We start from the raw sequence: 21,580 nt of genomic DNA on the forward strand, positions 1-21,580 counted from the left end.
GCGGTGAAAGTGCCAACTGAAGATAATATTCCTTTCTGTGGTAAAATAGCAGCGGCCCAGGCTTCAGGCCTGAATGTGTGTGACCTTGGGTAGGATTCTCCTGAACAGTGCTATTCAACTTGTTTACAGCGAAGATATCCTAACTTCCTGCATCCCTGATGTAGAGAGTTTACCTTACCAGGTAATCCTGTCAGATGCCCCTGAAGAGTCACCCCAAGAACTCCTTAAAGATAATAGCTTCAACAGTCACCAAAGTCCTGGATGTGATGTCTTAAAGTGAGAAGTGAGAGTCTTCTTTGATAAGGCCACACTCGTGCCGCCGGCTAGTCTCACTTCCTTCTTGAATATCTCTCTCTTCCTCTCTCTCTCTCTCTCTCTCTCTCTCTCTCTCTCTCTCTCACACACACACACACACACACACACACACACACACTTTTCAGAGAAATATTTCTCTGTGTAGCCCTGGCTATCCTGGAACTCACTCTGTAGACCAGGCTGGCCTTGAATTCACAGAGATCCACCTGCCTCTGACTCCAGAATGCTAGGATTAAAGGCGTGCACCACCACTGCCCAGCCTCTCTTTCTCTTAACCTCTATTTTAAAATATTTTTTAAAACGTTTAAATAGACTGAAGCTCTACTTTAAACTGTCTTGTCCTGAAATTCTTTCTTTTAGATATTTATTTATTTATTTATTTATTATGGATACAATACAGGTATACCTGCAGGCCAGAAGAGGGCACCAGATCTCATTACAGATGGTTGTGAGCCATCATGTGGTTGCTGGGAATTGAACTCAGGTCCTCTGGAAGAACAGCCAGTACTCTTAACCCCTGAGCCATCTCTCCAGCCCCTGAAATTCTTTTCAGTGCCAAAGTCAAGGATTCAATTTACCTGAGTCAAGCTCCCTAAAAGTTTAAGGGAGCTCCTGAGGCTGCTTTGAGAGACAATGTGGGTCTCCATCTCTACCTCCCATCACAGCGTGGAAAACATCCAGTAGGTCTAGTGTCAGCCATTATTACAGGACCAATGTGTGAAGATGGAAACTCGGTCCTTTCTAGAGTCACAAAGATGGATGCTGTATGTTAAGACAGCCCAGTGAGAAAAGTGTTTGCCATGCAAGGGCAAGGATCTGAGTTCAAATCCCCAGAACCTGTACAAAGCTGAGTGTGGTAGTGTATGTTTGTAATCTCATATGAGCCTATGAAGAACAGGCAGACAGACACAGGAAAAAACCCTGTGAACTCTTAGGCCATCTAGCCTGGCATTCTCATCAGCAAGCTAACAAACCGGAGGAAGCTCATCTCAGACTAGGTGGAACGTGAACACCGATTCCCAAGGTTATCTTCTGGCCTCCACATGTTGTACCATGGCCCATGTGCATACACGCATGAACACACATGTTCATCTGTAAAACAGAAGCAAAATACGGACAGGGAGCATGAAGTATTCCCTGTCTAAAGTTCGGCTGTGTTTTTATAACAACCAGGTTGACAAGATTCAAAATCAACATCGGCTATTAACATTACAGAAAAGGGGGCAGGCTGTGGTGGTGGCACACTCCTTTAATCTCCGCATTCGTGACACAGAGGCAGACGAATCTCTGTGAGTTCAAGGCCAGCCTGGTCTACAGATTGAGTTCCATGACAGCCAAGGGTACACAGAGAAACCCTATCTCGAAAAACAAAAGTTACAGAAAAGACAGTGAGACAACATATTTGAAATGATAGAAGTTCTCATCTATAAAGTACACTTACCCAACAGAGACAATGACTCTGATCCAGTCTTTTGATCTACCGATTTGCAAGTACAGGGGGCAACCAAATATATTAAAAGACACCAACAGCTGGTTCAGTGGTCAAAGCACTTGTTTCCTAAGTATGAGAAGAGTTCAGATCCCAGAACCTAGTGAGATGACAGGCAGAAATGGCAGCTTCCTTTAATTCCATAGCTCGGAAGGTACAGACAAGGAATAGAAAGGCATTTTGTTTGTTTGTCTGTTTTTTGAGACAGGGTTTCTCTGTAGCTTTTTTGGAGCCTTCCTAGAACTTGCTCTGTACACCAGTCTGGTCTCGAACTCACAGAGATCTATCTGCCTCTGCCTCCCAAGTGCTGGGATTAAAGGCCTGTGCCACCACTGCCAGGCCTAGAATGACTTTCTTTGTCAGCAAACTCTGGGCTCTATTGAGAGACCCTGCCTCAGTGAATAAGGTAGACAGTGATCAAGGGAGACCCAAGTCAGTCTTGGGCCTCCACATGCACACATACACACACCTGCCCATGAACATGTGAACACATACACACAAGACAGAAGGGAAAAGGCCACTAAGAAATGTGACCAATCAAATCAGACTCAGGTGAATGAGAGGGAGGGGACAGGGTTATAGAGTAAAAGACTTACAGAAACTCCCAAAAATGTGATGTACAGACTAGAACAAACCGAGAATTGGTGGTTTATAAAACAATCAGAGAAATTTAGAGACAATTTTAATATTGCATACTATGAAATAAAATTTGTTGGTTTTAGATGTGCTCTGGTTTTTTAAAAGAAGCTGATATTTTAGAGATACGTATTTATAGATGAAATTATAGGCTGTCTGGGACTGGCTTTAAACTAATTGGGTGGGGGAGGAGGAATAAATAAAACAAGATTGGCCATATGTTGATAATAATTGAAGCTGGGAGATGGGTACTTGGAGGATCGTTATATAATTCTATTTTTGTGTATAGCTAAACATTACCATAATAGGGTTTTTAAATGGGGAGGCACGGTTGGAAAGAAAAAGAAAAGGAAGGAAGGGTTTGGGGTTTTGGTTTTTTGGGAGATCTGAGAGTCACGAGCAGACTCCAGAACTAAAAAGGGATAGTCTGGACCCAGGACAGTGAAGTGAGGCTAAACTGGCTATTTGGTATTTACAGTGTGCAACGTGTTGGTTTCCTTTGCTTGCTCCAGTAAGGGATGCCTCTCCGAACTAATCTGCAGCTCTAATCAGAACTAATCTGAACCAGAATTCGGGTCCCTAATTCTACAGCTAAGATCCAGTGGGCTAGGTGGGGCTAGGAGATCAGTGTGTACTTCCAAGGAAACAGCTTCTTTACGAGGTTAGGGAGGCAACCACTTAAGGGGCGAAGCCAGAGCAAGGTGAGGCAGAGGTTGCTGCGATGCCTTCTGGGAAATGTAGTTCTCTTTCCACAGCTGAGTCAGCGCTTAACTCACAAACAAGACTACCTGTCCCACAATGCGCCGCGCTCACGGGAGCCCTGTGGTGCGTTGCTGCCTCCAGGTGGCAACTAGCAGTTAGGACGGAGTTCGAAAATTCCCCGAAGAGCAGTACCGGGCGGGGCGGGGGCAGTGTTGGGAATGCTGAGAGTCGCCCTGGAACCTCTGGGAAACCGGTCCAGAGGATGAGGCTGCGAAACCTGAGCCAAGAAGGGGTTGTAGTAATGAAATTGGAGGACAGCCCGGTATAAGGATTAAATGAAATCAGGACAGCAACTGTTGGCTGTATGGTTGGGTATTACAGAATAAGCACTTTTCTTGTGTCGAAGAACTGCTTCGGAGCTTTACACGTATTAGCTAATTTAATCCTCTCAACGGCCGTTTGAGCTGTTATCAAACCCTTTTATAGGAGTGAAACCGAGGCCTAAGAAGAGGCCAGAGTCACTCAGCTGGTCTGTGACAGAGCTGGGATTTGAACCCAGGCTGTCAGGCTTCAAAGTCTGTAGCCTTTTGACTATGAATATATTACTACCCTTGTGAGTTATCTCTTTAAAAATAGAATTGTGTCTTGGTAGGGTGCATGCCTTTAATCCCTGTACTTGGGGGAAGCAGAGGCAGGTGGATCTCTAGTTTGAGGCCAGCCTGGTCTACAGAATGAATTCCAGGACAGTCAGGACTAATACACAGAGAAACCCTGTCTCAAAAAAAAACAGAAAGACATAAAATTTGTGTGTGTTATGCGATGTGCATGTGTCCAGGGTCCCCCTGTATCTGCTTTGCTAGAATTGGAATATAGGCCTGTCTTTCACGAGTGTGGTAGAGATCCAAACACAGCAAGTACACAACCTCGAGCCAGACCCTCTTAAAATTATCTTGAGGTTGTCCTTAACAAGAGCTGGTTCAAGATGGTCATTAGCTTACGGATTATCAATGCTGTTTCTTTCTAAATTTGGGACTTAGCCCCATCCCAAAGACAAAGTTTACAACCAGCCTAGGTTTTAATTATCATTGGAATCCCCACAGGTTCTATTCACACAGATTGGATGTCTGATTAGCGTTCAGTCAGCAGTGGTTTGGGTCAGAAGTGGAGTCGGGATTTCATAAACACACGGACCTGCGGGCAGAAGGGTTCTTACCTAGAAGCCAATTCCCTTTCGGTCTGGGTGGTTTTCTCCTTGCATCACATGCCTGAAGCCCGTCACCACCATCACCAGGAGGGCCCTTCCCTTCACCTCTACCTTATTATTCCTGGTGGAATGTGTGGGGAGTGTGGTACACACTTACTATCATGACTCAGCGTTGCCCTAAAGACATGAATAGTTAGTCTCCATCACCAACTTGACTGGGTTTGGAAGCCCTTAGGAGATTGGTGAAGCACACTTCTGAGTGTTTCCAGAGAGGAGTAACTGAGGGTGAAGACCTATTCTGAAGTGGGAGCTCAAAGGGAATTAAAGGGTGTGAAGGAGAAGCCAGGGTTCCATCACTCCCCTGCTTCCCGGCCACCTTCAACATGAGCTATTCTGCTCTGTGGCATCCTCGGTCATAGTGAACTGGACCCTCTGAAACCAAGAGCCAAAATAAGCAATCCTCTCCTCAAACTCTCTCTGTCCCGTATTTTGTCATAATACTAGAAAACCTGTAACTAACACACGTAGAAATCAAGTCTGGTTCACTTTGTCCTCGAGTTTGTGGTCATGCGCTCCAAAGGCAGGGAGATAGTCAGGGTGGAAGCGAATACTTCTCCCTGGAACTGAACTTGATATAGCAGATGTAAAGAGAGCTCCCAGCCCACTGGGGCCTGGGGTCAGAGGATGGTTAGTGATCGCTCACACTCTACCTGTAGAGCAGTCTCGGCTCCCTTTGTATCTCAGATGGCTATGTGACCAGTTCTCTACAAATAAATACGGGTCAGAGGACAGAAGATCCCTTCTGGACAACCTGCAGAAACCGGCAAATCTCCATCCTGTCCCCTCATACTTGCCAGGTGGCAGACAATGATTCTTAACCCCCAGAAATAACGGGGTGGTGTGTGAGTCACCAAATGGAGGATGCCTCGAACACCTGTATGGAACAAAACATTGGTCTTGTGAGATACCACAGGCTGAGCAAGCCTGACGACCTGAGTTCAAACCCTGGAATCTGCATAGTAGACAGAGCAGCCAAGGATGTTCACGGTTGGCAAAGAAAATGCCTAGCTTGAACAAGATCCTGGGTTCCATCTCCAATACCACCAAAAGAAAAGTGAAATGTAAGCCAGGTGGTGGCACAGGCCTTTAATCCCAGCACTCGGGAGGCAGAGGCAGGCGGATCTCTGTGAGTTTGAGACCAGCCTAGTCTGTCTGTGAGTTCTAGAGCAGCCAGAGATACATAATGAGACCCTGAAGGTAGAAGACACAACTTCCACAGCGTTGTTCTCTGACCTCTACACAGGCACCACAGCTTGTGTGCCCCCCGCCATGTGCTCACACACGCAATAAAGTTTTAAAAACAATAAAAGAGCCAGGCAGTGGTGTCGCACACCTTTAATCCCAGTACTTGGAAGGCAGAGGCAGGTGGATCTCTGTGAGTTTGAGACCAGCCTAGTCTACAAGAGCTTGTTCCAGGATAGGTTCCAAAGCTACAGAGAAACCCTGTCTTGAAAAACCAAAAGAAAGAGAGAGAGAGAAAGAAAGAAATTAACATACTATTGTATGACATCACTGAAATACAGGAAACCGTGTGTTACAGAAGCTAGCATTACACTAATACACTGACCCTTCCCTTTGGGCCTCTGATATCTAGAAAGCTTGAGTAGCAGTCATTGTGTGAAATGAGGCTCAGATCCCCCTGAGGTGATATCCAGCTTTTCATGCTGGTATATAATAAGTCTCTGTCCAAGAGTGTGTGCTTGCTAGGTAAAAGGCGACTGGGTACTTCCCTCCGCCACATGCTTGGGCTCCGTCCCTCTTACCAGCTGGAGGCCACTTAAGCAGAACCCAAAGACTTCTGCCCTTGTGAAGCGAAACCTCAAGCACTGGGTTGTTGCCTCCTTGAAGGAGATGGGCACTCGCCTGGAACCCCTCGGTCTGATTTAGGATAGTCAATATTGGGGTGAGGAAAGCGTACCTTCCTCCTTTCTCTTTTGACCCCACTGTGAAGTAGCATCTTCAGCATCCTCATTCCAGACTCGTGTGCTGATTACCAAGTTGAGTTAATTCCAATGGGGCCCACCCGCTGGTCTTGGTCTTGGGTGGGCAGGTACCAGTTGAGGGGTAGAGGATGCTCACTACATCCTCTTTCCCCTGTTTTTTTTTTTTTGACAGATTGACATCGTTTGTTTATTACATATGCACATGTATGCACGTGTGTGCAAGCATGAGCATGTGTGTGTGAATGAACATGATGAACATATGCACATGTGTACTCATCCGTGTGAGTACTTAGGGTCTGTTATTGTTGCTGTTAAGATTTAGTTGTTGTTGTTGGTGGTGGTGGTGGTGTTGGTGATGGTGGTGGTGGTGGTGGTGTGTGTGTGTGTATGTGTGTGTATACTACATGGGTGCAGTGCCTGAGGAGGCCAGAAGAGGGAGTTAGCTCTCTTCAACTTGCAGTTACAGGTGTCTGTAAGTCATTCATTATGAGTGCTGGTAACTGAACCCCAGTCCTCTAAAAGTGCAGCAAGCATTTTTAATCATTGCACCACCACCTCTCCAACCCACTTTTTGTTTTTTAAGACAAGGGCTCATGTAGCCTAGACTGGTCTTGAACTGGTTATTTCATAGAGGACCTTGAGCCTGATCTTCCTGCCTCTACTTCCCCAGGACTGAGATTAAGACATGAACCACCATATCCAGTCATATGTAGTACTAGAAATGGAACCCCAGGATTTCACGTGTGCTAGGCAAGCCCTCTCCCTACCAACTGAGCTACATCTCCAGCCCTTGTGTTTTGTTTTCTGAGACAAGAGCTCCTGCAGTCAGACTGGCTTTGAACTTACTGTTCAAGCCTGGATGACCTTGAACTCTTGATCCTTCTGCCTCTGCCTCCCAAGTTCTGAGGTTACCAGAGTGTGCTACCACCGCTGCCCCTTGTGTTTACTGTTTCTTCTGGAGTAGATGGGGATGGGTGAGGGAAGAGTCTTCACATGGAATGTTGTTCCTACACACATGACCTCTCACGGACTTTAGATGTGGATGTGAGTTTCAGGGGTTCATGTCTGAAGGTGCACCTATGGGTGTCCCCATGTCTGAATGTATGTATGCTAGCGCATGTATGTTCCAACAGCCACATTGTACGGGCATGTATTCTGGTATGTACCCTGGGCATGCCTGTGCATACTGGGGCAATTTCTGTGTGCATTGGACTGTGCTTGGATCTGAGCAGTCTCCTTTCCCCCAAGGTCTCCTCAGCTCTCTGCAGTTTAACCTCATTCTTTCTGCTGTTTCGCTGCTTCTGGCCTCCTCTCCAGATGTTGCAATTAAGCAAATGCAGCAATTAAGCAGAGTCCCCCAAACAGCCATCCCACCAGGATCCCCCTCCAGGAGCTAATGAGGGGTTACAGCACGTGCAGACCCACGTGGTCTGATGCAGGCTCTCGGGGACCCCCCCCCCCCCCCGGCTGTGATGGCACGGAGACTCGGGCACGCTGCACAAACACAGCAGAAGAGTGCCCTGCTGGCTCGGACTTTTCTGGGTCTCAGCACACTGACCCCTGATTCCAGATCGGCCCCAAGTTCGGGGTCCTTCAAAGGTCCTGGGCTTTGCTCTGGGTCCCCTGCTTCCTAGTCACAGTCTGGGCTCCTCTGACCTGGGCTTTGTCACCACAGGTCTCGTTATGTTGCCCTTGCTTTCCCTGGCACAGCCCTGTCCACTGTGACCTACGTGGGCTTCCTCATCGTAGGCTCAGTCCTTCCTAAGCCAGGCGATTCCCGTTCCTGGCCACTCTGGGCTGTCTGAAAATGCAGCTTCTTCCTTTGGGGGTATTAGTTCATTAAAGGCAGGACCTGGGCTGTCCAGGTCACTGCTTTATTGCAGTATGGTGTTAGTTAGCTTTCTCTCTAGTGACCCAGCATTTGAAAAAGGCAACTTAAGAGTGGAAATATCATGGCCTAGAGAGATGGCTCAGCAGTTCAGACTGCCAAGTGCTAGAAGGAAGAAGACAAGACACCATCAACAGTAATAGACCCCAATGACCTACTTGCTCTGCTTAGGTCCCCAATCCCAGCTTCACTACCTTCCAATTGTGAACTCAACTGTTTGGTGTTCCTAACTGTTAGGCAGCTCCTAAATGCCCGAAACTCCAGCTCTAGGAGATTCAGCACCCTTTTCTGGCCTCTACAGGTCACACACATGCATACACACTTGCAAATTTATGTGTGCACCAGCACATGCGTGCGCACCCCTCCCCGCTCCATGAATAAATAAATAATAAAATCAACATGTGACAGAGATGGCTCTGCCCTTACAGGCACTGGCTGCTCTTGCAGAGGACCTGGGTTCTGTTCCCAGCACCCAGGTGATGGCGTACAGCCATCTTGAACTAGTTCCAGGCGCTCTAAAGCAAACAAATGGTATGTACGCACACGAACACCCAGAGGAAAGACTTGTACTCACAAAATAAAAATAAACGCATCTTTTAAAATGAGATAAACTCAGAGGAAAGACTTCACTGGGCTCGTGGTCTTGAAGAGCACAGCATTCTGGCTCCACGGGCTTCAGCAGAAGATCACGGTGAAAGGAATACTGACAGGAATGAAAGAGAGAGACAGCTCGCATGACGGTAGACAGGAAACACAAGATGGAAGAAGGTGAGACACAGCCCCCATGACAGGTTCCCAGGGATGTACCTCCTCCTGTCAGGCCCCGCCTCTCACAGCTCTGACACACTCTAATCATCTGCTCAAATGTTGAATCCATTAGTGGACTGGCCCACTCATTAATCCAGACCATCACCAACGAGTTAACCTAATCTCTTTATTTGCTTGTTTATTATGTATACACCAGATCTCATTACAGAGATTTGTGAGCCACCATGTGGTTGCTCGGAATTGAACTCAAGACCTCTGGAAGAGTAGTCAGTATTCTTAACCTCTGAGCCGTCTCTCCAGCCCTCCTAACCTAATCTCTTAGTGGCTCTCTTTAAGATAGGACCTCCAGGGTGGCCTGGGGGGGGTCATTGGGTTGCTCAGGCTTACCTTGAACTTTCAGCAATCCTCCTGCCTCAGGCTCTCAGGATGGAATTAGAGATGCTAGCCACCATAACTAGCTATATTTCTTTATTTTATCCTATGTTTTGTCCTCTTCTTCCTTTTCCTCCTCTTCTTCCTCTAGCTCTGTCTGTCTTAGAACTTGACAAGTAGACCAGTTTGGACTTGAACTCAAAGGGATCCTCCTGGGATCCCAGTACTGGGATTGAAGGTGTGTGCCACCACTGCCTGGCTTATTTACTTTTTTTGAGTCAGGATTTATGAGGTTCAGTCATCTTCCTGCCTTGGTTTCCTGAGTGCTGGGATTGCAGGTCTGTGCCCTTACACCTGGCTCTTAGGAAATTTTCTTTTAAAGATTTATTTTTTTTTACAAATATCATGTCTTTATGAGTTTTGCCTATATGTATGTATATCTGGGCACCATGTGCATGTAGTGTCTGCAGAGACAGGATGAAGGCATCAGATCTCTTGGAACTGCAGTTACAGAGGTCTGTGAGCTGCCACGTGGGTGTGGGAATTCAAACCTGGGTCCTCTAGAAGAGCAGCCAATGCTCTTAACTGCTGAGCCATCTCCCCAGGCCCTTATCTTTTATTTTTATGTGAGTGTTTCACCTCCAGGTTTGCATGGATGTGTGCCATGTGCATGTCTGGTGCCTGCAGAGGGCAGAAGAGGACACCCGATGACTGGGGCTGGAGTTGCAAACAGTTGCAAGTCACCATGTGGGTGCTGGGAACCCAACCACAGTCTGCTGCAAAGGCAGCAAGTGCTCTTAACCACTGAACCATCTCTCTGGCCTTTCGTGAGCATGTCTAAATCCATCAGACTGACAGGCGAAACTGACCACTGCAGGTGTTAACTATGATCACGGCCAGACAATGGCAGCAACTGCTGGTCTAGCGGCAGCACCCTTGCCCATGCCTCCCTATTTCCAGCAGATGTGGGCAGCCGCATCCCCTTCACCCACCAGGCTTTGGCAATGCTGTGGTGGGACAGTTCTGTGCACATTGCCTGTGTCCCTGGCTTATTCCTGCGAGCCTTCAAATGTGGTCCCCAGATCAGTGGCACCAGCTTTGCAATCCTGACGTGTTCTGGGGGTTCTGTAAAGTTCTACAACAGCTGGCCAGGGAGGTAACCTCGTGCCTACCAAAGCTCTTCTGTGCTGTTTCTCTTTCCTACTGAACTCTTTGTCCTGCCTCCGTTTCCCATCAGCACCCCCCAAATCTACCAGTACCACTGAATTTGCCTACTCTCAGGATGGCCTCCGTGTCTTCACCAATCCCAGTATCTCAGCAGTGTCTCTGAAGCTCGGCTCTTTCCTGGGCTGTCCAGTGTCCACTACCTACTGTGTTGGGCCAGGAGCACTGATGAACTTTGCTAATGATCTGGAATGGCGGGCCCCAGGGCTGAGTTAATTTTAGCTGCAATTTTTCAATAGACACCAGTGGAAGGAGCCAAAAGTGTATTCTGAAACCTTCAGTGGAGTTGGGAAACGCCAGCATGGATGGACATCCACTTGCCACCTCCAAGGTCACTCTGCTCAGATGGCTTCTTAGGTCCACACCCACCTCAGGTCACCCTGGTTGTGTGTGTCTCCTTTGCAACAAGGCTTCTGGGAGACCATGCTCCCTGCATGCTTACACCAAGTTCCCAGACCAGGCTCGTGGGCCATCACCCACAACCCTCCTCCTTAAACACCATCTGCCAGAAGAGTATGGGACCACCCACCTCTGCTTCCCCTGTCCCCCCAGCACCTTGCCCCTTGAGTTTTGCATTGGCACAGATCTGCCAGGGTCTTCTGTGGCAGAAGACGGCAGACATGTTTCTTTGTGTCCACCTGTCAAGCCTCCTGACTGTGACCCTTTACAGGATCTCCAGTCAACTCTCTCCCTAGTGCCAGGAGTTGACAAGGTTCTTAGTGCCAGCTTCCTTACTTCCAACCAGTGAAATGAACCCCTCTTGCCTAAAAGAACAAACCTGTTCCTAGACAGAACCTGGATAAGAAGGTGGCTTCCTGGGAAGGTGGTGCTGAACTAGAGGGCCAGGAGGCAGATGTGTGGGCATCTAAGAACGAGGGCTAAGTACAAGGATATGAACGGGTACTGGACACTGAGTTGCTAGGGTGCTGCATATGGGGGGGGATAAAAGAGATTAGATTAGATAGACAGACAGACAGACAGATAGCATGTCTCTGACTTGTCCTTGCCTCTTGTGTCTGTTTCTGAGTCTCTCCCTGTCACTCTCTATCCACCTCTCTCCTTTAGTATATTCCCATTCTACTCTAGGCTCTCACTCTAAGCCTATCCATATTTTTTAAGTCTCTCCCTAGCTGTTCTAGCTCATCTCTTTGCCTCAGTGTCTCTGTCTGTCTTTTTTCAGGGATATTCTTATTCCCAGCAGCTCCTGGGCGACTCCATGGTAGGTGGTGCTAGGGGCGCGCCTCTGAGAGGAGGGAGGAGGGGGGCTGCCTACGCCTTTAAGCGCGGGCGCGCACGGGGCCTGCGCCTTTAAGTGCGGGCACGCGCACGGCCCTGGGTTCCCGGCGAGGAGGCCGCGGGAGCACCCGGACCCGGCCCGCCTGCCCGGCCCCCGCCCGGCCCCCGCCCCGGCCCCGGCGGGGGAGGGGTCTCTGAGCGCGGCCCCTCCCCCCTGCGCCCCCGTCTGCGTTGCGGTGCCCGGGTCCCCGCGTGGCCCTGTCTGTCTGTCCGTCTGTCCGCGCCCAGGCCTCGCCCCACCCCAGCCCTAGAGCTGCCCGGCTGCCCCCCTACCCTCCGCAGCAGACCCCTTTTTTTCTGGGTCAGTTCCCTCCGCAGGCCACGAATCCAGCCGCGCCGTTGCTGTCCCAGACCCTGGGCCGGCACCCCGACATCGGGGGCGCTTGCAGCCGGCGATCGGATCCAGAGATTCTGAAACCCCCAAGCGTGGGACCCTGATTTGGGATCAGCACCCTGAGATCCTGCCATGGAACCTTAAGATCTGGACCTTGAACCTCAATATCTGGGGCTGGAATCCTGACATCTGTCCCTGGGACCCCAAGATTTGGAAACTGAACCCCATGGTTTTGGAACATGGATCCCAAGATTTGGAGCTGGGACCCCAAGATTTGGCATCTAAGCCCCCAAATTTGGAGCTGAACTCTGACATCTGGGAGCGAATTCTCAAATCTATACCTGGGACCCCACTATTTTAGGAACTAAACCCTGGGATTTAGGCCTTCAATTCCAAGATCTAAACCATGGAATTCCGAGGGGGCTGAAGTCCTTGCTGCAGACCTGAGTGCTGAAATCTGGGGCTAGAGACCTCCAAATCTTGACTCAGCACCCTAGTATCCGAATAGGATCCCAATATCGGATTCCAGACTGGACTTGGGACTTGGACCCTAAACTTCCCCATCTGGCTGGTCGGCATCTCAAGCCTGGCACTGAGAGTGCCCAGTCCTAAACAACCGCTGGGGCCCAATTTTAATGGCATGGGACCCCTAGCATCAAGTTTGGAGACTCCATAACCACGGATTTGAGCTGAGACGCTTCGGTTTCTCCACAGAGGCCCTGGGGAGAGAGGCTTAGTCAGATGCCCCCTTCCGAGTTCTGACCTCTCACCCCCTTGGAGCCTGAGGACTCTGCTCCCTGGGGTGGCTTCCAGCTCAGGTAAGGCCTTTGAGGGGCATCCAGGGTGGGAAGGGACATGGGGTGGGGGTGGAGTTGCTTGGGCTACAGGTGGAAGTAGGTGAGGTCTGGGTGCCTTGTGGCATTTTTAGGGGTTTTCCTTGGGAAAAGTCTGTCCCATGAGTGTGTCTCCAACACTCTGGACACATGGCCAGCTCTGCCCCTCTCTGACCTCCTTGGTTCAGCCGATGACATTCCAGATCTCTGATATCACCACCCTCTAGCTTCTCAACAGCTGACCATCTAGCGTCCTCTGGCCCACACCTGCCCTTTCTGGTCCCCCTTCTTCACCTCTCTGCTCAGCTTTGACACACCTGTCCACAGCTTCTCATTGACACTTCTGTCACCGTTTGTCTCTCTGGTCCCCTAGCTTTCTCACCCTTTGCCCACTATGGCTCTTAGGCTGGGTCTGTGGCCATCACTAACCATATCTGAGTCTTCTCCCGGCTACCCTTCCTTCTCTCTGCCAGCTTCGTCTGTCCCTCTTCCACCTTCTCTCTCCTCTTCCCCCTACCTGGACCCAACTCCCGGTCCACCCACATCTGGCCATCTCTGACCATTTGTACCTTGGCTGTCTTTCTTCCCTTTCACGACCTCTCTCCGTATGCATTTCTCTGACCAGTTATCCTGCTTCCCTACTGATTCGGCTGTATCTGCCCTTTCTCTTCTCTCTGGTTATCTTACTGGCTTTTGACCAGGTCAAAACCATCCTTTCTCTCTTTGTCCAGCCCTAGATGGACCGCCTCTGATCTGCTTCCCCACTTGCTCACCTCTCCTCTTTGGTCACACCTCTTCCGATGAGCCTTGCCACCCGCCCACCTCTTCTCTGTGGCTTACCTTCTCTCCACCTTGCCCAACTGTTCTATTCTCTGCCCACCTGTGCCCATCTCTAACCAGCTTCCTGACCATCGTTGCTCATGTTTGACTCTGTGCCTTCGTGACACATCTCTGACCCATCCTTTCTCTGATGTCTTTACCTCTCATGTTAGGACCATCTCTCCTGGTTTTAGAGCACCCCACCCCCTCTACAGTTCCCCCTCCAGCCCCAGCCAGTCCTAATACCTCCCTTCTTTTCCACAGGTCACCCCTACCCGCGATGGCCGTCCTCCCACTGCTCCTCTGCCTGCTACCGCTGGCCCCTGCCTCATCTCCACCCCAGCCGGCCACATCCAGCCCTTGTCCCCGTCGCTGCCGCTGCCAGACCCAGTCGCTGCCCCTAAGTGTGTTGTGCCCAGGGGCGGGCCTCCTGTTTGTGCCACCCTCACTGGATCGCCGTGCGGCAGAGCTGCGCCTGGCAGACAACTTCATCGCGGCCGTGCGTCGCCGTGACCTGGCCAACATGACAGGCCTGCTGCATCTGAGCCTGTCTAGAAACACCATCCGCCACGTGGCGGCTGGTGCCTTCGCCGACCTGCGTGCCCTGCGTGCCCTGCACCTAGATGGCAATAGACTGACCTCGCTGGGCGAGGGTCAGCTGCGTGGCCTGGTCAACTTGCGCCACCTCATCTTGAGCAACAACCAGTTGGCGGCCCTGGCAGCTGGCGCCCTGGACGACTGTGCCGAGACCCTGGAGGACCTTGACCTCTCTTATAATAACCTTGAGCAGCTGCCCTGGGAGGCTTTGGGTCGCCTGGGCAACGTGAACACGTTGGGCCTTGACCACAACCTGCTGGCTTCAGTGCCTGCTGGAGCCTTTTCCCGCCTACACAAGCTGGCACGGCTGGACATGACCTCCAATCGCCTGACTACCATCCCACCTGACCCGCTCTTCTCCCGTTTGCCACTGCTTGCCCGGCCCCGAGGCTCACCAGCCTCTGCCCTGGTGCTGGCCTTTGGGGGAAACCCCCTCCATTGCAACTGCGAGCTGGTGTGGCTGCGACGCCTGGCTCGGGAGGATGACCTTGAGGCGTGCGCCTCGCCTCCTGCTCTAGGGGGCCGCTACTTCTGGGCTGTGGGTGAGGAGGAGTTTGTGTGTGAGCCGCCAGTGGTGACCCACCGCTCGCCGCCCCTGGCAGTGCCTGCTGGTCGGCCAGCTGCCCTGCGATGTCGGGCGGTAGGGGACCCGGAGCCACGAGTGCGTTGGGTGTCACCCCAGGGTCGACTGCTGGGCAACTCCAGCCGTGCTCGTGCCTTCCCTAATGGGACTCTGGAGTTACTGGTCACTGAGCCGGGAGACGGTGGCATCTTCACTTGCATTGCAGCCAATGCCGCTGGTGAGGCCACTGCTGCTGTTGAGCTGACCGTGGGCCCCCCTCCACCTCCTCAGCTAGCCAATAGCACCAGCTGTGACCCCCCGCGGGACGGGGATCCTGATGCCCTCACCCCGCCCTCTGCTGCCTCAGCTTCCGCCAAAGTGGCGGACACCGTGGCCCCTACCGAACGTGGCGTCCAAGTGACTGAGCACGGGGCCACGGCTGCTCTTGTCCAGTGGCCAGACCAGAGGCCCGTCCCAGGCATCCGCATGTACCAGATCCAATACAACAGCTCGGCAGACGACATCCTTGTCTACAGGTGCAGGGGCCTGGCAGTGGGGGTGAGGGGGGTCGTGTGTTGTGGGTCCACCCAAGAACACCCGTAGTGAACCACTAGAGAAACAATGCGGCAGGATGCAAAGGAAATCAGAAAGTGAAGACAAGCAAAATCAGGCAGAAGCGATAACCAGAGCCGGGCAGAAAGGGCAAGAGAAATAGGACAGATGTGGTGAAGGGAAGCGAGACAGAATTGACCAGACAGCAGGCTGACACTCTCAATCAATGTCAATAATTAAAAAAAAAAATAGGACTGCAGAGGTAGAAAGAAAGAAGGCAGTGAAAACAAAATAAAAAGCAAAAACAACAAAATCAGGCAGCGAGGGAAAAAAAAATCCGGCCTGAAGAATGAAACGTTAACGGCTGATGGGGGTTCGAGCGTAGCTCAGATAGAGCGCTTGCATGCGGCCCTGAGGTCTTGGCCCAGCACTGAAAAAAGAAAAAGTTAATGAGGTTGTGGGAGGAATGGGAGGCTAAAAACAAATTTTAGCAGGAAGTTTGGTTTTTCAAGGGAGGCTACCACAGGGGAAATGTGATCAGCGAGAGTTTGAGGCGGGATTGTGACAAATCCAAAGCCAGTCTGGTCAACATAGTGAGCTTGAGGCTGGCCAGGGATGCCTAGCAAACAGCATCCCAGAGAGGGGTGGGAGAGGGGTGGGAGAGGGGTGGGCGAGAGGAGGAGAGGAGACGAGAGAGGAGGGGCTGGAGCCAGAGGCGAGAATGGCAGAAATGCGCAGATGGCTGAAAAAGCAAAGTGGGGTAACCAGAGGAAATGAGAGCAGAGGTTAAGTGGAAAATTGGGGGTAGGAGGTTAAATAGAGACAAGGCCTTGGGTGCATGAAGTATGAGAGCCCTGTGTGTCAAAGTTCTTGTAACAGTAACATCCTAATTTTTGGTTTGCTAAATCAAATCTAAGCTAGGTCAGATGTGTCAGTGCATGCCCGTCTGTCTTCCCAGCTCTCAAGAGATTGAGGCAGGAGGATAGCATGTTCAAGGGTGAGACCTTGCCTTAAAAACCAAACAAGCAAAAGCCTTGCTATATGAGGGCTTCTGTCTGTGTTCCGTAACTGCAAACACAAAGCCTGAAGTTTACACACTCCCAAAGGCCAGTCGCTGTAGCGTCTGTCCCCAAGCCAATAGCACTTGGTCCATCTGCTGTGACCACAAGTGGATGGCAGTGGTGGTGGCTGACAGTCCTCACCAGAGACTGACCGTGTGTGGGCAGCTGTGGATGCCTCTCTGTCCTTGATGGACTCTGGGTCAAGAGTACAGACAGCCCCAAACTGACTGTAAGAACTGGCCCTTCCCAGGACTGGTTAGCATCTTGTAAACCCATTGCCTGGATCCCTCCCCTCTCCTGGCCATTCTTCAGGATCTCATCTTCTCAATCCTACTTCCCACTCACTCTCTTTCTGTCTCAATCTTCCTCTCCCCCTCCCTCCCTATGTCCTCTCTCTCTCTCTCTCTCTCTCTCTCTCTCTCTCTCTCTCTCTCTCTCATGTAGCCCTGGCACTGGTCATGTAAGCCAAGGATGGCATTACACTCAGCCCTCCTGCCTTCATTTCCCCAACTGACTGATGGCCACACACATGGCTTCTCCACTCTTTTTTCGAGGCAATATTCAGGAGATTATATGGAGGGTCAGCCACCTTGCCTGGTGAGCAGTGGGTCAGTCTAGAGAGAGCCACCCTGCCACAGGTCATGGTCAGTGGGTCAGTCTAGAGAGAGCCACCCTGCCACAGGTCATGGTCACAGTAGAATTGGGTGGGAAGGACAGAAGAAGTGAGAGCAGACCTGGTGGTTCACACCTTAATTTCAGCCTCAGAGGGGCTGAGGCAAGGGCACTGAGAGTTCTGGTCAGCCTGGGAGCTACATAGCTAAAGCTTGACTCGGCACTCACACCACACTCACACATGCACATGCGCACACATACACACAGGGACATTCATATACACATGCATACAGACGTGCATACATACACACACTCAGACATGCATATGCACACAGACATGCATGCACACACACACAGAGAGCCTTGCATACACGCATGTGCATAGACATGCATGCGTACACACAGAGACATGCACACAGGCATGCGTGCATACGCACACATGCTCAGACAGGTGCCACATACACAAAGGTAAGGCTAAATAGAAACCAGGAAACCAAGATAAAAGAGAATGAAGAGATGGACCTAGAAAGAAATAAAGCGATTGGCAGAAAACGGAATCTGGGATGGCGACTCTCTCGGGGGCTCCCTGGAAAACACTGTAGAGATGATGGTAGTCATAAGAAGGCAATGGGACTGGGGGAAATTCATTGGCAAGCTAGAAGGAAACGAGGCAACAGGGGTGCAGGGGAATCAAGTAGTTAGGATAGGGGCTCAGCTACACGCTTGGGAGACTTAAAGCAGCTGGACAAGGGGAATTAATAGCCGGAAAGAAGTCAGGCAGCCAGGTGTGGGGCGCATGTCTGTCACTCCAGCACTCAGCATTGGAGGGAGGAGCACTAGTTCAGGGCTAGCCTTGGCTACATGGCAAGCCTCAGCTAAGCTACGTGAGACCCTGTCTTGAAACAAACAAGCAATTGCTTCTAAGCCTTTTGAATAAGATCAAATGTAGTGTCTGCTCTTACCGAGCTAATATCTAATACGTCCTCTATGTGAGGACAATTTGTTAAATGGGTTTTGGAGCCAGGAGATGGAGTAGCAGCTTACTGTGTCCACTCCACACACTGACATGGTCTTCCCACACTCCAGGGATGGCGCACCACCTCGAGGGTCTAAAACAAACAAAAGTCAAACAGGGGCCAGAAAGAAATCGGAAGAGAATCTGAAGGAAAGATGTCTGGGAGGCTAGTAAAAAGAGGGGGTATTGGTCAGGTGTAGCTTTCAAATGGTTCTATTTCCAGCACTCTGGAGGCTGAGGCAGAACTTTCACAAGATATGAGCCAGCCTTGGCTACATAGCAAGATTCTGGGAGGGGGTAGAAATTAGACAGGGTTGGGGGGGGGGCAGTGAACCAGAGAGGTGTCTGGCGGTGGATGGGAGAGAACTTTGCTTGTGAGACTGAGGGCTTGGCAGATGAGGCCTGGGAGACTGGGTGCTAACAGGGCTGAGGGCTTGAGAAATGGTAGGGGCTCCTGAAAAAGAACAGTTAGGGGGAGAATCTCCGAGAGAGGAATGGAAGATCTCAGGCGGCATAGAAATATGGTGTGAGATCCACAGGTGAGCAAAATAGGTAACTTGGGTGCTGAGGGAAGAGTTCCAATGAATTGGCTAGCCCATTAGACGGGTATGTTAGGTGTCAGCTGAGCAGAAGAAACCAGGGTGCTGGCTAGAGGGAACTAGGGGGAAATGAGGCAGCAGGACCACGGGGAACTTAGGTGGAGGAGGCAGGGGGAGGGTGGGGGTGGGGAGCGGGGGGGGGGCATGGGTACTGGGCAACCACGTCCTGACACCACCTGTTGCCCTCTTGCAGGATGATCCCGGCGGACAGTCGCTCGTTTCTGTTGACCGACCTGGCATCAGGCCGCACCTATGATCTGTGTGTGCTTGCCGTTTATGAGGACAGTGCCACCGGGTTGACCGCCACACGGCCAGTGGGCTGCGCTCGGTTCTCCACAGAGCCGGCACTACGACCGTGCGCTGCACCCCACGCACCCTTCCTGGGCGGCACCATGATTATCGCACTGGGAGGCGTCATTGTGGCGTCAGTTCTGGTCTTCATCTTCGTGTTGCTTCTACGCTACAAGGTGCACGGTGGCCAGCCGCCCGGCAAGGCCAAGGCCACAGCACCTGTCAGCAGTGTTTGCTCCCAGACCAACGGAGCCCTCGGCCCAGTGCCCAGTGCACCTGCCCCTGAGCCTGCTGCACCCAGGGCCCATACTGTGGTCCAACTGGACTGTGAGCCCTGGGGGCCCAGCCACGAACCTGCGGGACCCTAGCCAGGGGCCCACCACTGTGGCTCCTCTGGCCCCGGGACAGCAGGATCCAGACACCTCTCGGGACCTGGCCTCAGACTCACCAAATTCTTCACCGTTTTTAAAACTGATGGGGAGGGTATTGGGGGCACTGGGGCACAACAAGAAAGTCCTATTTTTCTAAGCTTGGGCTGTGCCCTTGCCCTTGTCTCTGTCTGTGGGGACTGAGGGCATGGGGGCAGGGACTGAGGTATACTTCCGGTGTCTGAGGAAAGATACTTCCTGTAGTTCAGCCGGGGTCTCTGCAGAGGGGGCCAGGATAGTCGTCTAGATTCATCATCCACGCAGGCAACAGACATTCTGGGGACTGTTGTGCTGTGCCCTATGGTGGGGGCGCAGGGACCCAAACTGCCCTGCCCTCAGCTGTGGGAAACACGCCTTCAGAAGATGGGGATGAGGGAAGCCCAAGTGAGCGTGTAACCCGAAAGAGGTGCCTGGCTCAACCTGAAGTGTGGCTCCGGGAAGGCATCCTGGGAGAGGAGGGATGTGATCTAAGTAGCATATCTGAAGGGGATCCCTGGGTGAAGAGCAGGAGGAAAGGTTCCAGATGGAGGACCTGGTGTAAACAAAGGTTGAGTGTTAACAAGCATTGGGTTGCTATGGCAGAGGTGAGGTGGGAGGGGTCGGTGATGGTGATGGGTATCCATGGAGGACTCTGTGCAGGGGGTGTCGGTTAGGCTTGGACTTTAGGAAGATCTTTCTAATGCTGCTTGAGGGAGGTGGGTCAGAAGCTAGGGCTCGGGTGGGGAGGCAATGCAGGGGTCAGAGTGGGTCAGGACCAGCATGGACCAGGGAACGGCTGGGAGAAAGGAGCGGGTGGCTGAGTCATTCAGGAAACACTACATGGACTACAGAGCTCAAGGACCTTGGTGGGGCGGGGGGAGGATTCCTGCAGGAAACCCCAGACTTGGCTGCCCAGGAAGACCAGGGGTCAGTGCACAGCTGAGAAGGACTCTGTAGTCCGTGTGGGACTCTGCAGATGTGGGGACAGGAGGTGACTAGAGGTGGAGCCAGGCATAGAAACCAGGGCTTTGCGGATATAGTGGCTCACACCTATAATCCCTGCACCCAGGAAACTGAAGCAAGAGAATTGACCACAAGTTCAAAGGCGACTGAAGCTACAGCAGGAGACCCTGCTGCACACCCCAAAGACACTGGGAGGGGTCCTAAGATTGAACCATTGAGGTTGCTGAATTTAAGGAAGAGACAGAAACCTTTGCACAGCTTCAGGCAGAGGGAAAGGTGAAGTATGTCCCAGACAGCCTTTGGGTTTACTAATATAAAGGGTGCAGAGGTTCCAGCAAAAGCAGCCTCGGGCAGTGGGCAAGGCAGGTGCCACATAGACGGGAGTGAACGTGGACAGGGAGTGACCCCGCTACACTGGCCTTGTGTCTTTCCTGAGCGGATCCCCACTGGGTCATTGCCCCGGACCCCCTCACACAGTGGTCCTGGAAGTGTATAGGGTCAAACACGGGGCCTGGAAAAGACCAGGCCTCATTAGAGATCCAAGAATGGGGTCGATAGCAAGGATAGCATCCCCGAAGCGAGTAGCTTCTCAGGTGGCAGGTCCAGGTGGGAACATGGAGGAGGCATGGTGCCCGTCAGTCATCTGGGGTAAGGTGATGTGAGGCTCAGGGCAAAGACAGGCAGAGACTAAGCTGGAAATCTCATGGTTTGCTGCAAAGAACGTTCTGGTGAGATGAGACGCCATTTTCATGGCGGGACTTGAGACCTTGACAATGTCCACTGTTAGCCACAGAAACATGGCACCCAAGCTGGCTCCCCAGTACTGCAACATTCAGAAATCCTTTATCGTTTTGTTACTCTTGAGTGACTAAGATCATGTGAGGTTATGGGCCAAAGTGAGGGCATAGGTGTTGGGCGATGGATGCCAACAGTTGAGAGGACTGGCTCAGTGCCAGCTGGAAATACTCATTCTCGCCTGGAGGGGGAGCCAGAATGCACCGTTCCTAAACCTTCCTGATTGCTGGGCCGTGGGATAGA

General features: G+C 51.5%; 1 protein-coding gene and 1 non-coding gene across 2 annotated transcripts; both read left to right on the forward strand.

The window, feature by feature from the left end:
* Nucleotides 1-11,977: 11,977 nt before the first annotated feature.
* Lrfn3 (leucine rich repeat and fibronectin type III domain containing 3) lies at nucleotides 11,978-19,700 on the forward strand. Its single transcript, XM_048438510.3, has 3 exons — nucleotides 11,978-13,049; nucleotides 14,148-15,578; nucleotides 19,075-19,700. The coding sequence occupies exons 2-3, from the start codon at nucleotides 14,164-14,166 to the stop codon at nucleotides 19,538-19,540; spliced, it is 1,881 nt and encodes a 626-aa protein (XP_048294467.2). The 5' UTR covers nucleotides 11,978-13,049; nucleotides 14,148-14,163; the 3' UTR covers nucleotides 19,541-19,700.
* Nucleotides 18,181-18,369, forward strand: LOC125405230 (U2 spliceosomal RNA). The gene has a single exon (XR_007233508.2). It is a non-coding gene; the product is annotated as a U2 spliceosomal RNA (small nuclear RNA).
* Nucleotides 19,701-21,580: the final 1,880 nt, after the last annotated feature.

Source organism: Myodes glareolus, chromosome 1 (assembly GCF_982192425.1).
Source record: "Myodes glareolus chromosome 1, mMyoGla1.1, whole genome shotgun sequence".
In the NCBI taxonomy this organism is placed as follows: Eukaryota; Metazoa; Chordata; class Mammalia; order Rodentia; family Cricetidae; genus Myodes; species Myodes glareolus.